Below are 15759 nucleotides of genomic sequence, written 5' to 3' on the forward strand. Positions count from 1 at the left end.
TTCATGGAACTGAGTCATACCTGCTCCCCGGTGGTGCTTAAAGGCAGAGACAGTGACATTCTAGAAGACTCTCCAGTCTAGGCAGTGTCTGTCCTCATTTGTTCCTTGGCACAACCTGTGCAGTGGGGTCAGATGGCATTGCCCCATCTTACAGGTGGGCAGACTCAGGCTCTAGAGAGGGCCGGAGACCTCTACTCCCCACGAGGTTCCCAGGTGGCAGTTGAAACTAGTCCCTTTTGCTGTTTTTCGCCCCATAAAGTGCACCCACCCAAGGCCATGACACAAAAGCCTATTCATTTCTAAAAATTAGGTTGATTTTTCTCTTCATCCCCATCAATACCGCACACACTTTAAGTTCGGCCGGGGCCGGCCCGCCTCCTAAACTGGAGGAGAAGAAGACAGGAGGAGCTTCTTCTGTCTGTGGAATTGCCTCACGGTTGTCTCTTTCCTTCTTCCTTTGTACCATGTTTTCTGGCTCCTGCCTGGCAAGCTGCAGACATTTCCTATTACTCTACATTCCTGAGTTTTGCCACATCCTGGATACAGCATTTGTTTGCATGGATGCTGACAAGGGGGGGAGGCAAGGATGGCTTTGCAGGGCACCACGGCTTCCTTGCCAGCCGCAGGGGCTCCTCTCCATTCCACGCGGCCATTAAGTCAGACACTTGCGCCGACTCCCAGATGCCTTTGCAGCGAAGGCCTTCCCATGGGGTGGGTCAGGTATGCCATTGACCCTGCCGCTGTCCCCAACTGCCATCATCACCACACCCTCTCTTGGCTGCCCACACTTACTCAGGAGGGAACACGGCTCCCCGGGGTCATATTCATGAGGTTGGCCTGTTGGCATCACCTTCAGAACACGCTGGCCACAGCTCACCCTGGAGCTGGCCCAAGGACTCTCTCGGAGGGGCCTTGCTCATTCAACTGCTCTGGTCTCTTGTCTCTGAAGTCAGGCAGTCAGCAAACTCCTCCAGAAGTAGAAAGTGCTTGGAAAAGGATAAAATGGGGCGTGCCAGAGCCGGGGGCCCTCTGAGGAGTGTCGTCTGGGACAGCTCTCTTGGCCATCCATGTGAGTTGGATTGAATGATGAGGACACACCATGGAAAGTGCTGGACTTTTTAAGCAGAAGGAAGAGTGTATGCAAAGGCCTTGAGATGTAAGCATGCTTGGTAGCTGTGATCAACTGGAAAGGGCTGTGGGAAGTGTGGCAGCAGAGATGGCTGGCAAAGTGGTGGCAGGACGAGGTCACTGGAGAGCTCATAGGTGGCCTCTCAGACCTCCAGGCAGGAGAGAGCGCTGCAGCCGCACTCTGCAACCCAAGGCCATGCTTCCCACAGGCTGCCTCTCCTTTGTCCCTCCGTCTTCAAGGTAGGCCTGTATCTCAGTCTCATTCAGCTCCCTCCCTGGACCCCTACAGGTGTTCTCCCATCAGGGAGCTGAATGACAGGTGGGCTGTGGTAAGAGTGTTGGTTTTGCTGTGGTTGCGGTTTGTTTCCAGGAGGGCAGCGGGCGTGATCTGATTGATGTTTTATAAGGTCCTCCGGTGGCGGTGGGGAGGATGAAATGGAAGAAGTCAAGAGTAGCGGTCAGTTAGGGGCTATTGTGGTTGTGGACAGGAGAGCTAGTGATGGCTTAGGGACACTACTGCAGAGATGCTGAGAGGATATGTGGGGCTCTCTATCGGGGGGAGGGCTGGCAGGACCCAGTTATGGACCAGAGATGAGGAGGAAGGTGAGATGAGCAGTTGAGGCTGTTCAGATGCCTAGCTGGAGGCTGTCTGGCTAGCCAACCTCTTATCACTTCAAATTGTACCCCTAGACATAGGGGTCCAAAGAGCCGTGACCCATCTCTGGTGCTGCTGTGTTATACTGGACTTGAGCATGTCAGTTTCCTCTCTGAGCCTCTGTTTCTTCTACTAATGGGAGAGCCATCACCTAGCTCAAAGGCAGGCTAAATGAGGTGATGTGTGAGAGACCATGGCAGAGATCTCGGGAAAGGCCAGTGCAGGAATCGAGTGCTGCCATGTCTCTGAGTCCCTGGAGTGCAGGCCCCATCTTTCTCACTTCTCTGAGGCCCCCCAAGCCTCCCAGAGAGGACTCAGCCAATGTTTGTTGGATAAACGAATGGATTTCTGAGACTCATACAACAGAGATTTCTTGGACAAACACTGGGCTTGAAGAAGAATATATTTTTGTTTGATTTCAGCTCTAGGTGCTGCCCCATATTATGCTTATCTCTGTTCCTGCTGCAGAACGTTGCTTATCAGGAACTGCACACCTTGGGAGATGGGAGAGATGAAATTGAGAAGGTTAACGTCCCCATGCATGTTCAGAATCACAGAATCACCATTCAGGGGAAGTGGGGCGTCTGTGTGTGCGTTTCCTCCTGTAAATCAGAGATGCCACAGCCCAGGGTGCTGATTCTCAATTTACCCAAAGAGGTGGCACAGTGTTTTCCGCTATGTGGGCTTAGAGTCTGGAAAGGGATGGAGAGCAGCCCGAGGCTCCAGTGTGGTACAGGTATGATGGAGCGTCACAGCTGGAGGGGAGGGGGCTAAACTCCTCCGTGTAGCTGGGCAGCCTGGCTCAGTGGAAACCAGCAACATCCTCTAGTCCCTTTCTTCTTGTACTTACTTACTTACTTATTCATCCTCCCGGAACTTTCTTTTACAGTCAGAGAACACACATCGAAGCAGAGTACAAGAAAGTAGAACTCAGTTCATCTGATGATCTGCCCACACCCGCTGAGTCACTCATAATGGCCCCTCAGATGTCATTTTCTTGCTAAGACATTTGGAAAAATTTTTGCTTCTGAATCACAAGCAAGCACTATAATTCAACAATCTTCTCTGAGTTATTCAGGGAACTTCAGTGCTCTCAGAAGTGGAAGATCGGGAGGATGAAATCAATGAATTCTCTGAGCACTCTGTTTTTCTCCTAATTATATTTCATTTGCCGAAGGGATGGTGAGGACAGCTCCATCTGACCACTGGGGGACATCTCCTGGGGGAAGTCTGGAAGCAGCTGATTTGGGGTTTCTGGATGACACTCGGTTTTTCTTATCATCGTAGTTCTGTTCCCATAATAGACCCAAGTGTCATCCAGGAAAAGGCTCTCTCCCACGGCCTCTCCTTGTGGACCGCTATTGCGACAGCCTGTGGAGGAGAGAGTGTTTCACCTAAGGGCCAGCCGGTCGTCCCCAATCACCTCAGTGTCCCCAGGCAGGAGGCCCCTTGCCCTGCGGCGTCACCTCCTGGGCTTGCTAAGGGACTCTTTGGCTCCTGCCGTCTGCCCTTTCGGGCGATGCTCGCTGAAGCTCTGTGCTGGAGCGCGGTCCCTGTTAACCTACCTTCGCCGCAGCCCTTCCCTGGGGGGAGAAAATGACTTTGTCATTCATCACAGATGGCCACCTTTTATCACTTGCCGCAGTTCAGGGTTGGGGGGGGGGGTCACCTTCAGCCTGGCAGGAGAACAGACCTCGGGTTAACGCTGGCTTCTCAAGGGACACACACCGATCACCTGTGTCTCAGCCGCAGGGGCTCCTCTCCATTCCACGCGGCCATTAAGTCAGACACTTGCGCCGACTCCCAGATGCCTTTGCAGCGAAGGCCTTCCCATTGGGTGGGTCAGGTATGCCATTGACCCTTCTACTGGTCTGAGAAAGGCACTCTATATGCACCGCTTCACTGGTTTTCACTAAATTGGCAGTTAGAGGAGAGCTCTTTCCCCGGGGGAATAGGTACCTTCATAAATAAGGACAAAGAGCGGTGACACGGGGGGATGGCTCTTCAGACCCACTGAGTTTCCTAGCACTCTGTTCTACCCAGACATTTCAAATTCAGATAGACAGCCTCTGTGCCCCTCCTAGATCAAGCCTGACACGCAGCAGGTGCTCAATACCCAGGCGTGGAAGCAATGGCGCTGTGTACGCAGTGAGCCACATCTTCTCCTTCCATCCTGCAAAGCAGACTTGAAAAACATTGCTTTGCAGAGGGATGTTGGGGGGTCGGCTGCAGCGTGCTCAGCGAGCACGATAATGAGACATGGGACCATTATCCTGTTTCACAGCTCAGAAAATTCACGTTTGGGGAGGAGGTGGGCCCCACTCAGTGGCTCAGCCCACCTCAGCTCAGAGGACCCGCAAAATCTCCCTGCCCAGCATCTACCCCCACCTCCAGCAGCATCCAAAGCTCAGCACACACAGGACTGAGCAAACACGGCCGGTGGTGCTGGGAATCAAAGCAAACAGGATTCCTCTTTCCCCCCTTTTTGCCAACTGCCCCATTAACAGAAAAACCTTTTACGCGCTCATCTGGAAACCTGGCCTTTTGCCTCCCTGAGCAAACTGAGGTGACCGAGAGGAATGTGCTCCAGGGCGGAGCTGGGGGACCCCAACACACTGGATCCTGCTCATACAGCAGAGAACGAACACGGGAAGATCAAAAATGCCCCTCCGGCCCGGCCCAGCGGTCCCTGTGGTGGCCAGCACGGCCCCCTTCAGCAGCTCTGCCAGCTGCCGCTTCCCGTAATAGCTCCTGCGGTTACTCCCTCTACAATCCATTCCTGACGTCCAGGCTTCTTGGAACAGTTTATACTTTCAGCTTAGACCACCTCTTAGTGGACGGAGGAAAAAGTCCTCGGGCACCATGCCCACCACCCCCGCCCTGTTAGGACATACTCGTGAATAAATACATTGTTGGTTTTAAGAAAACTTGCTGTTCTGAGCAGAGCTGCTCAAGCTCGCCCAGCTGTTGGCATGCGCTCTACAAACATTTATTGAGGCCCTGCTGTGTATCAGGCACTGTGGGCACTCAGAGGTGAAACGGCACCAGCAGCTCCCAGGCTGGCAGGGAGATAAGGCATAAATATAAGTAATTAGCAAACACCACCGAGTGTGATAACCACCAACGAAAGTGCTGGGGCCACAGGAGGTCGGGCATCTCTGACCAGGGAAGTGCCCGGAAAGATCACAGCCACTCCAGGAGGGCTCAGGGCAGCGACTTGGGGATTTGCAGGAATCTGACATCTGGGGGAGGGCTGAGAGGGCAGGTGGAGGAGGACAGAGGGGAGAGGAAGGGGCGAAGGGCTGGGAGGGAGGCTCCAAGGGAGGGAGGATGGGGTGACTTCTACGGAAGCCGGAAAGTCCATTCTGTGTATATTTTTTATTTTGTGAAAAATACGGCTAAGCACGTGCAAATTTCTTTTGTTTTTACCTTTTACACCTGCTTCTCTTTACCTTTAGCGGCTGCGGGCTTTGGACCAGGAGCATCTGTGAATCATGTGGCCATTCAGATTTGAGTAGAAAAAAATTCCAAACAGAGAAATGTTCAAGAGTACTAATCTTGAGCTAAATTTGGAAAAATTCACCAGTTGTTAACATTTTGCCACATTTGCCTCACCTCTCTCTCCGTTTATCACATTGTTATTTTTGTTGCCCAACTGTCTGAGAGTAAGTTGCCAGCATGACGGCTCCTGACCCTTGGATACTTCATAGTACCTCCTGAAGGCAAGGATTTCCATTGGCATAACCCGGGGGCCATGATCTAATTCAGGAAATATAACACGAATGCAATGTTATTATCCAGTCCACACGTTCAAATGCCCACAATTGTCCCAGTAGCACCTGTAACAGCAACTTTTCCTGGTCCAGGACCTGACACCCCGGGTCACAAGGTGCTCCTAGTTGCACGTGGCCCGTGAGGTCACCAGACAGTGGAGGACAGGAGCGGTCCTGGTGCTGGCACCCGTAGGACAAGGTCCTTCCCCACCTCTAGCTTTTTCCTCTGGTGTACGGCTCAGGTCCTTTTGCTCTGTGGATGAACTCCTTTGGGAGTAAGTAGAGGCTATTTACCCCCATAAAGTCCATTGTCAGTAACTTTCCTGCCCATGTGCCTGACCTCGTGTCTTGGACCTCACCAGGCCTGTAGAGAGTGCAAAGGGTTTAGGAGCTGACCGTCAGGAGGGGGCTTGGGCAACGGCAGGCAGACCCCTCAGTGAGCCCACTGGTCTGGTCAGAGGCCAGGGAGGGGAGGACACCAGGACTCTGGGTATGAGCACAGTTCTGTCCTGCCTTTAGATCCATGTCCTGGGGGATGGTGTCTTCCTACATCAGTCCCCTCCACAGAGGGCTCTGTGAGCTCACAGGCTGCCCGCATCTCTCCTTCATTCCCATAGCCCCAGCTCCCAATGTGTTGAAAGCTGTTGAGCAAATGGGGGGGCCAGCCTTGGGGTGCCTGGCAAATGCCAGAGAGAAGCCCTGAGAAGCAAGTACTTCCTGGGCTGTTGCCCTCATCCCAGGGTTTCAGGAGTGAGACCTCGCTCTGTGTGTGCCCTGTGCCTGTACCTCCAGAGCTCACACAGCACCTCTTACCAGCTTTTCCCTCATCCAAATCCAGGCTCTTGCTTCCTCTCTGGGGCTCCAGTTCCCCTCTTCTGCGGATCTGGTATTCCATCTGCATCTCCTCCAGGCGGTGGGGCAAATGGACATAAGAACGAAATCCCATCATGGGCATCCTGGGCAGGATGTCAAGCTGGCGGTTGGTTGGGCCACTCTGCTCTGTGCTGCCGGGCTGGGCAGGCTTGCAGGCTAAGAGGGGATGGACGGGTGGCTGGTTTGGGAAGTTGTGTGCTGGGAGCTCAGGGAGGTGTGCTGAACACCCTGTGCGGCCAGTCCTTGCTGGGTGCCAGGGCAATGCAGTGGGGAGTCCATTCGGTCTGGAAGGGGAACCAATGGCAAACAATGAGTCTCTGGACAATGGACCGAGGAGCCAGGAAGGGCCAAGGGGGCAGCCAGGCCCAGGCCTGGGAAGAAGGCTGGGCAGGACCTCGACAGAATGACCTGCAGAGTGGGAACTGGCACTAAGGGAGAGGAAGGGTAAACATCGGTGTGAGCGTGCACGATGGCAAAGGGCCGGTGCAGCCAGGAAGCCGCTGGTCCAGTGTGCAGGTATCTGCCACAACCCAAACAGCACAGGCTTTCTGAGGGCCGAAGTCTGCAAAGGGGGCTGGGAAGGTAATTTGAGGCCAGGTTGGGAAAGGCCTCTATGACAAGCCGTGGAGTTTAGGTTTTTCTCTCGTTTGTGGTTTCCCAAACTCCTACGAATCACGTCACCTCTGTAATTCTGGTCAAGTTCAAAAAGGAAACTTTCTTTCCTTTTCATTTTACTATTATAAATGCCAGTTACTTTCTTCTATTAACATTAGCGTATACGACATAAAAATTGTCTGCCCGTGTCTCCCCCAAAGTCACTTCAGCGCCACCAGTGCTTGTCAGACCACTCCTTAGGAAACACGACTAAAGACAAAGGGAGCCATGGCAGGTTCTTATGGGAGGATGGGGAGATGTCTTACTGGTTGTGTGACTGTGGTGAAGTCACTTCATGCTCTGGGACATCATGGCCTCATCTTCAATAAAACGATTTCTAATAATGCAACTGGCTTGGACAGGCGAAGTGCTTTGGAGGTGGTCCTGGTCACCCCAGTGAGCTAGGAGCCATGGCTCAGTTGTCACACCTTGTGCCTCACTAGCAGGGAGCCCAGAGCCAGCTCTGGTGCCCCGAGTCTGCCACAGCAAAGCCTACCTCTGGTGCTGGCCCTCCAGGCACTGTGCATGACAGCAGCCTTTGGCCTTGAACTCTAGGAAATGACCAGGCAATATTGTGTGTTGGGAGAGGAAACTTTCCCCCTGACCCCCCACCCCCTCCACTGCCTCCCACCCCACAAGGATGATAGGCACAGAGCAGAAGGGTGGGGCTGGGCCTCGGGGCTGGACGTACTTGGGTCACACTGGGAAGATAACTTGGTCTGCTGGTCCCATCCCTGCGACGCCCAGAGTTGTGTTGGGCTCACACCAGTGAAGGGCGGCTCTCCCCGAGTCTGAGGATTCCGTGAAGATCCTACACTTGGGTGCAAAGCCAGGATGCGTGAAATCGTGCACATTCAGATCGGCCAGTGTGGTAACCAGATCGGAGCCAAGGTAAGGAAAGTCAGATGACTAGCACTGGCTTTACCACGGTTCACAGGGATACCAACTAAGAAAATACCCTGAGTTAGCAGGGAGACAATGAACCCAGAGGAGTGCATGCACTTGCTGAATATTTTATTTATAAAACAGTGCCTTTGGTTAAAGAGACCAGGAAACAGTAAAGGCTTAAAGGGTTAATTTAGTTCATGTTGATTTTGTCGACAGTTACATGTGTATAATACATGTCAACCATTTTTACTTTTATCGCCTTAGCAACAAACTTTTCATATCTAAAAACAGTAATTTGTTTCAAAACAGTTTTCTGAAGTTTGTTGGGAAACTTTTTTTAATTGAGGTCATAATAGTTTATAACGTGAAATTTCAGTTGTACATTATTATTTGTCAGTTACCCTATAAGTGCACCCCTTCACCCCTTGTGCCCACCCCAACCCCCTTCCCCCTTGTGACCACTAAAGTGTTCTCTTTGTCTGTGTGTTAGTTTATATTCCACATATGAGTGAAGTCATAAAGTGTTTGTCTTTCTCTGTCTGGCTTATTTCTCTTAACATAATAACCTCAAGGTCCATTGTTGCGAATGGGACGATTTTGTCTTTTTTACGGCTGAGTAGTATTCCATCATATATACCACATCTTCTTTATCCATTCATCAGTCGATGGGCACTTGGGTTGCGTACACATCTTGGCTATTGTGAATAATGCTGCAGTGAACACAGGGGTGCATAAGTCTCTTTGGATTGTTGATTTCAAGTTCTTTGGATAGATACCCAGCAGTGGGATAGCTGGGTCATATGGTATTTTTATTTTTAATTTTTTGAGAAATCTCCATACTGTTTTCCATAGTGGCTGCACCAGTTTGCATTCCCACCAGCAGTGGATGAGGGTTCCCTTTTCTCCACATCCTCTCCAACATTTGTTCCTTTTAGTCTTAGTGATTATAGCCATTCTAACGGGTGTAAGGCAATATCTTAGTGTAGTTTTGATTTGCATTTTCCTGATGATTAGTGATGTTGAACATCTTTTCATGTGCCTAGTGGCCATCTGTATATCTTCTTTGGAAAAATGTCTATTCATATCCTCTGCCCAGTTTTTGATTAGGTTGTGTCTTTTTTTGTTGTTCAGTTGTGAGAGTTCTTTATATATTTTGGAGATGAACCCCTTGTCGGATATATGACTTGCAAATACTTTCTCCTAGTTGGTGGGTTGTCTTTCATTTTGTTCCTGGTTTCCTTTGCCTTGTGGAAGCTCTTTAATCTGATGAAATCCCATTTATTTTTTCTTTTGTTTCCCATGTCCAAGCAAAGATGGTTTTTGAAAAGATCCTTCTAAGACTGATGTCAAAGAGTGCACTGCCTGTATTTTATTCTAGGAATTTTATGGTTTCAGGTCTTGCAATCAAGTCTTCAATCCATTTTGAGTTAATTTTTGTGTATGGTGAAAGATAATGGTCTTCTTTCGTTCTTTTGCGTGTGGCTGTCCAGTTTCCTTGGGAAACTTTTTATACCGTATCAGTAAGATATCTTTTCCTCCCCTCCCAGTTTATGTTATACAGTTAAAAAAGATCAATTACTGTTCCATTTAGTATGCAACAGAAAATTAAATAGGGAAACCTAAAAGTTTTTGTGTCCAGTAGTAGAAATAATTAAAATATACCCTCTGGAGGATGAATGATTTTTCTCCCCATTCCCCTCTTAAATTTTTCTACCAAGTATCTAGCTCAATTGGCTGAAACTAAGAAAACAGACAGAGCCCACAGCTTCCCATCCTAATCGTCAGATGCCCGCTCCTGCAGCGGGACAGCTGTCTGACTGTTCTCTTTGCTATTTTGAAATTACTTTTACTACTATGAACAGCATTAAAACTAAGGTCTTTAAAATTTTTAAAAATTATGGTAAAACACATACAGCATGAAATTTACCGTCTTGACCTTTTTTTTTTTTTTGAGGAAGATTAGTCCTGAGCTAACATCTGCTGCCAACCCTCCTCTTTTTGCTGAGAAAGACTGGCCTTGAGCTAATATCCATGCCCATCTTCCTCGACTTCATATGTGGGACGCCTACCACAGCATGCTTGCCAAGCGGTGCCATGTCCGCACCCGGGATCCGGACTGGCGAACCCTGTGCGGCTGAATCAGAACGTGCAAACTTAACTGCTGTGCCCCCGGGCTGGCCCCTGTCCTGACCATTTTTAAGTGTACAGTAGCAGTTCAATAGTGCTAAGTATATTCACATTGTTGTGCATCCAATCTCCAAAATGCCTTTCATCTTGCAAAGCTGATACTCTGTCCCCGTTGAACACTGACTCCCCATCTCCCCTCCCCCATCCCTGCCAACCACCATTCTGCTCTCTGGCTCTGGGAATCTGACTGCTCTAGGCACCTCATATAAGTGGGATCATACAGAATTTGTCCTTTTGTGACTGGCTTATTTCACTTAGCATAATGTCTTCAAGGTTCATCCATGTTGTAGCATGTGACAGAATTTCCTTTCTTCTTAGGGCTGAATAACAGTCCATCCTATGGATAGACCACATTTTGTTTGTCCATTTATCTGTCAACGGACAGCTGGATTGTTTCCAACTTCTGGCTATTGTGAATAATGCACCTGTGAAAAAACTAAGGTCTTTTAATGCAGGTGTTTAAAACCTAGGGCAAAGAACATTACTGCTTGAAAAGAACTTGTCATCCTTCTGTGCCACAGTGATACGATGTTGTAACCAAAACACACACAGAATTGGGAGGCACAAGCCCCCACTGCTCCGAAGGTGGAAGATAATATGTAGAGAGGACCTCGAGAGGGAGTGCTGGGTCTAGATAGGGTCTTAGCACTTACTCCAGAATTAGTGTGGTCTAATGGTTAGAGCCCCAGCGACTACTTATTAGTTGGGGCCAGAAGAACTTTAAGACACATTTAATTTGTTGTGTCATAGAACTTAAATTTATTTATTCTTCCACACTCTGAACACTGCTGGTAATTTGCTGTAAAATAGAGTTTTGTTAATAAGACCATGGCCAGAGCAGGGCTATCATTTACAAGATATGGTTGGGGAAACACACTTGGGGATTTTAACATAAATGAATATATTTTCATTACACTTTAATATGTGCTTCTCCAGGGCAATAAAAAGGGGCCATCTCAGTAACTGTTTCCATATTAAGAGCCTGGTACATATCTATATTAATAAATACAATATATGTGATTGAAAGTGTAATATGTTTCAAATAGTTACAAGAGAACAGCTATGCATAATTTTGAACTGTGTGCATACTGATCATCAAAAACGCTTGTAGCTTAAAATGGTGCATACATGTCCTTGTTGTAGGCTTTTTGGAAAACTGTGAAAATAAATCCCCAAAGTGAAAGGAGATATTATTGTGAAATCAGATAAGAATTCAGTCTGTTTTCATTTATTGGCATCTATCCTCTCCTAGCTTGAGGCACCATAAGCACAAGTAGAGATACGCTGTCTGACGTGAAATTCTAAAACAACAGCTTTAATGTATACAAAGGCCTGAATTTAATAGGAGCAAAATCTGATTTAATACTTTATGTGTCGACATTTTATTTAAGGAGTTAGGTGGGTATACATGCAGTCTTCATATTCATGTTTAGTAGAGGCAAAAAATGAATTAGGCCACGGAGCAGGCGTTTAGGAAAAGAGCCTAAAAGAATGTCTTGGGAAGGGACAGTCAAGTCGACCCAGGGAAGCAGGTTCAGAAGCTCTCATTTTCCATCTTTCTGCTCAATCTGCTGGCTCACTGGCACCAGCATGGCCTTTTCCAGGGTCCCTCTGGACACTGACCTTCCCTCTTTCTGCTTTCAGTTCTGGGAGGTGATTGGTGAAGAGCATGGGATCGACTCAGCTGGGAGCTACCACGGGGACTGTGCTTTGCAGCTGGAGAGGATCAGTGTGTACTACAACGAGGCCCACGGTAGGATGCCATGCTCTGGTAGCAGTGGCCACCAGCCCTGGGAACACGGTCAGAGAGAGGAGGGCCCATGAGACTGCAACGTCACATGAGTAACGTCCTGGCAGAGCAGCAGAATTCTGAGAGTGACAGGTCCCCAAGCCCCGTCTGAGGGCAAGGCCTGGTGAAGAAGTCACTGAACAGGGGCACGCGTCTTAACCCAAGTTTAAGCACCAACCTTCCTTTCTAGTTTTTAAATAAAAACCAGAATCATTTCTAATAGGAAAGGACTCTCTGTCATTGGTAATACAACAAACAAAACAGACAATAAGGGAAAAAATTTTTAAAGGTATTTTACAGATTTGTGATTGTTGCTGGGGTCAAGGATATGATTTCAAATCTCTTTCTACCAAAGACGATCTCTAGAATACCGGTTTGGTTTTTTTTTTTACCAGTATCACAAGGTTCTATTTTGATGAAACATTAACTTTTAGAAAAACAACAATTCGCTGACCTCTTCCTGTTTTCTACACAGGTAAAAAATACGTGCCCCGGGCAGTCTTGGTGGACCTGGAACCTGGGACGATGGATAGCATCCGATCCAGCAAATTGGGAGCTCTCTTTCAACCAGACAGTTTTATCCATGGTAGGTTTTTCTGGAAGGTTCCACCAGGAGGAGATGAGGATGCCTCCTAGTGGTACCCTTTTCTCTCCACCCCCACACCCCCTGCCTTCTCTGGGCCAGGTAACCACGACTGCTTTCTGCCACAGGTAACTCGGGGGCTGGTAACAACTGGGCGAAAGGCCACTACACTGAGGGAGCGGAACTGATGGAAGCTGTCCTGGATGTTGTGAGGAGGGAGAGTGAGAACTGCGACTGCCTGCAGGGCTTCCAGATCGTCCACTCCCTGGGTGGGGGGACGGGCTCCGGGATGGGCACTCTGCTCATGAACAAGATCAGGGAGGAGTACCCGGACCGCATCATGAACTCCTTCAGCGTCATGCCCTCCCCGAAGGTGTCCGACACGGTGGTGGAGCCATATAACGCTGTGCTGTCCATCCACCAGCTGATCGAGAACGCAGACGCCTGCTTCTGCATCGACAACGAGGCCCTCTATGACATTTGCTTCCGCACCCTGAAGCTGACAACGCCCACCTATGGCGACCTCAACCATCTGGTGTCCTTGACCATGAGTGGCATAACCACCTCCCTCCGGTTCCCAGGGCAGCTCAACGCAGACCTGCGCAAGCTGGCGGTGAACATGGTACCCTTCCCCCGCCTGCACTTCTTCATGCCCGGCTTTGCCCCGCTCACAGCCCAAGGCAGCCAGCAGTACCGGGCCCTCTCAGTGGCCGAGCTCACCCAGCAGATGTTTGACGCCCGCAACACCATGGCTGCCTGCGACCCCCGCCGTGGCCGCTACCTGACAGTGGCCTGCATCTTCCGGGGCAAGATGTCCACCAGGGAAGTGGATGAGCAGCTGCTCACCGTGCAGACCAGGAACAGCAGTTGCTTTGTGGAGTGGATCCCTAACAATGTCAAGGTGGCTGTCTGTGACATCCCACCCCGGGGGCTGAACATGGCTGCCACCTTTATAGGCAACAACACAGCCATCCAAGAGCTCTTCAATAGGGTTTCCGAGCATTTCTCTGCTATGTTCAGAAGGAAGGCTTTTGTGCACTGGTACACTAGTGAGGGGATGGATGTAAACGAATTTGTGGAAGCTGAAAGTAACATCCATGATTTGGTATCTGAGTACCAACAATTTCAAGATGCCAAAGCGGTTCTAGAGGAAAATGAAGAGGTCACTGGGGAGGCAGAAATGGAACCAGAAGACAAGGAACATTAAGCACAAGGCGCTGCGAGCGTAAGCTGCAGGGTGTAGTCACTTACACAACAGTGTCTCTTAAGATGAGCGTTTCCCTGCAGCACCCCCGAGCCTATTCCGCACTGCAGCACAGGGAGCCGGACCCACACGCTCAGCATCAGCTTCCACACAGGCCCATGGGGGAGGGGGCCGGGGAATAACCGATAGGCATTAGGGTCTTCTGCGGGCATTTACTAACCTTGAAGAGTTTGATATTCAAAGCACACTCTACTAACTGTTTTGAAATAGTAAAGTGAATTTATCAAAAAGCACTCCCTTTAAGAATGTTTATTGGGTATTTACTGTATGCATAGCACTGTGCCAGGCCCCAAGACTATGCGTGTGGACGTGTGGGGGGCCACCGCTGTTGACGTTGTCAACTCGTTAGCAGCACTGATAAGCACCCTGGAATCCTTACTTGGCATCCTGGGGCTGCTAGGACTCTTACCTCTGCTTCTCTCATAACACATGATGCCCAGCATCCTACCTTCTCATCCTGGCCAGCTTCCAGAAAAGCCAGGTGACTAACCGGTATGTGGTGAGCTACCCAGCAATGTAAATGTGAGCCAACTTCCACTAGTAAACGGTGTAGGCCTGTGCACACTTCAGCACACTAACAGGAGGGGACAAGGGAGGAGAGGAAAGCGGCAGTCCTCTCCACAAAAACATCCGGCCCAAACATCAAAAACAAAAACAAGCAATCAAGATCTTAGAATAGTTTAGCTTTTAACATATATATTTATATAAGTTTCCTATTAGTGTTAGGCTCTGGGAATTCATTAATCATCATCTTGGGTTTTCCTTGTAAAGGCTATTTCAAAACGCCCATTTCACTTCCATTCAGCAGTCACCTTCTGAGAAGGCTCTGGAGCCCCTGCTTTCAGAAGGGCACACTGCACTCCCAGCAACCATTCAAACGCAGGAATTAAGCAGCAACGGCTGCAGTGTCCTTCTCAGTTACGGAGGACATCATCTCATTAGGGAACTTTTACAGTTCAAATTAATTTGCAGAAGTTGCCATAAATGTTTGCACGATGACACAGCTTTAACCATTACACAATTTTAATCTGCTCACATTACAACAGGACCAAGTACACGAGAGCGTAATCAAATCATCCATAACTTCTTAATTACAGTTTACCTAATTCTGACATACAGCACTGCCATCCCTTCCAGGACCATAAGGGTTTTAATGGCCTTCTAGAATTACCACTGAGCTGTACTATTTGATCCATGCACAGCCGGGAATGGGAAGAGGGTCCGACCCTCACTGCAGGAAAGTTACTTGCAGGCAGCAGGGTTCTGCCCTCCCGCTTTGCTCTTGTAATCTGCAGTAAGAAGGGAGCAGGCGGGTGCATAACAGCAGCTCATTCTGGGAGACTTCATTCTTTTCACATACGCATCAGCAGCATGTAACTAAAATATGTACTGAGAGACAATGAAGTCTTGCTGCTGGTGTCATACGCCTCTTATTTACAAAATTTTTTTAAAAAGTTTTAAACACTTTCTACTTGGTTTCAAGAAGCACTAAGAACAAAGCAAGGCTTACTAAGAAACTGCACCTTTATACTCTTAGTTTGAAGTTCACAACTTCCTTAGATGCTAAAGACTTACAACCTGTGATTATGGAAGAATTCATACACGTGCTTCCTCTAGGACTTTCCTTCTCAAATCTAAAAAGGCAATTAAATAGATGCAAGGCAGGCTAGAGACCTTAATTAAAAAAAACTGATTTATATTACTGTAAAGATTTTCGTTTGATCAATAGTGATCATTAAAGTACAAAGAAATTCAATTTTAAATGGCTAAACTGCTTTATTTCAGACTAAATGAATTCCTTTTCTTGGAGCCTAACTGCCCAGACTGATTAACTTGAGCAGCTAAAAATATTTCAAAATGCATCTCACCATCCTACTCTTTCATATGGTAGAAATAGATTAAAAAAAATAACAACAAAAAACCCTAGAAACCAAAAGAAATGCGTCCCCTCTGATTGTGAAGCGC

The 15759-nt window shown here is 48.6% G+C and overlaps 1 protein-coding gene across 2 annotated transcripts; it reads left to right on the top strand.

The window, feature by feature from the left end:
* The first annotated feature begins 851 nt into the window (after nucleotides 1–851).
* Nucleotides 852–15349, top strand: TUBB1 (tubulin beta 1 class VI). Of its 2 annotated transcripts, none has more exons than XM_070486195.1 (4): nucleotides 852–1156; nucleotides 11803–11911; nucleotides 12423–12533; nucleotides 12659–15349. In XM_070486195.1, the coding sequence occupies exons 3-4, from the start codon at nucleotides 12473–12475 to the stop codon at nucleotides 13735–13737; spliced, it is 1140 nt and encodes a 379-aa protein (XP_070342296.1). In that variant the 5' UTR covers nucleotides 852–1156; nucleotides 11803–11911; nucleotides 12423–12472; the 3' UTR covers nucleotides 13738–15349. The 2 variants fall into 2 exon arrangements, with proteins under 2 accessions (XP_070342296.1, XP_014686146.1); XM_014830660.3 differs by lacking the exon at nucleotides 852–1156 and adding an exon at nucleotides 7713–7974.
* The last annotated feature ends 410 nt before the right edge of the window (nucleotides 15350–15759 follow it).

The sequence above is a fragment of the Equus asinus genome, chromosome 15 (genome assembly GCF_041296235.1).
Source record: "Equus asinus isolate D_3611 breed Donkey chromosome 15, EquAss-T2T_v2, whole genome shotgun sequence".
NCBI lineage: Eukaryota > Metazoa > Chordata > Mammalia > Perissodactyla > Equidae > Equus > Equus asinus.

Bases quoted from the DNA above. Each gene is read 5' to 3' on its own strand.
- TUBB1 (XM_014830660.3), top strand. From the start codon at position 7,918: ATGCGTGAAATCGTGCACATTCAGATCGGCCAGTGTGGTAACCAGATC. The intron at 7,975-11,802 runs GTAAGGAAAGTC...TTCTGCTTTCAG, and splicing joins GTAACCAGATCGGAGCCAAG to TTCTGGGAGGTGATTGGTGA. The intron at 12,534-12,658 runs GTAGGTTTTTCT...TTTCTGCCACAG, and splicing joins ACCAGACAGTTTTATCCATG to GTAACTCGGGGGCTGGTAAC.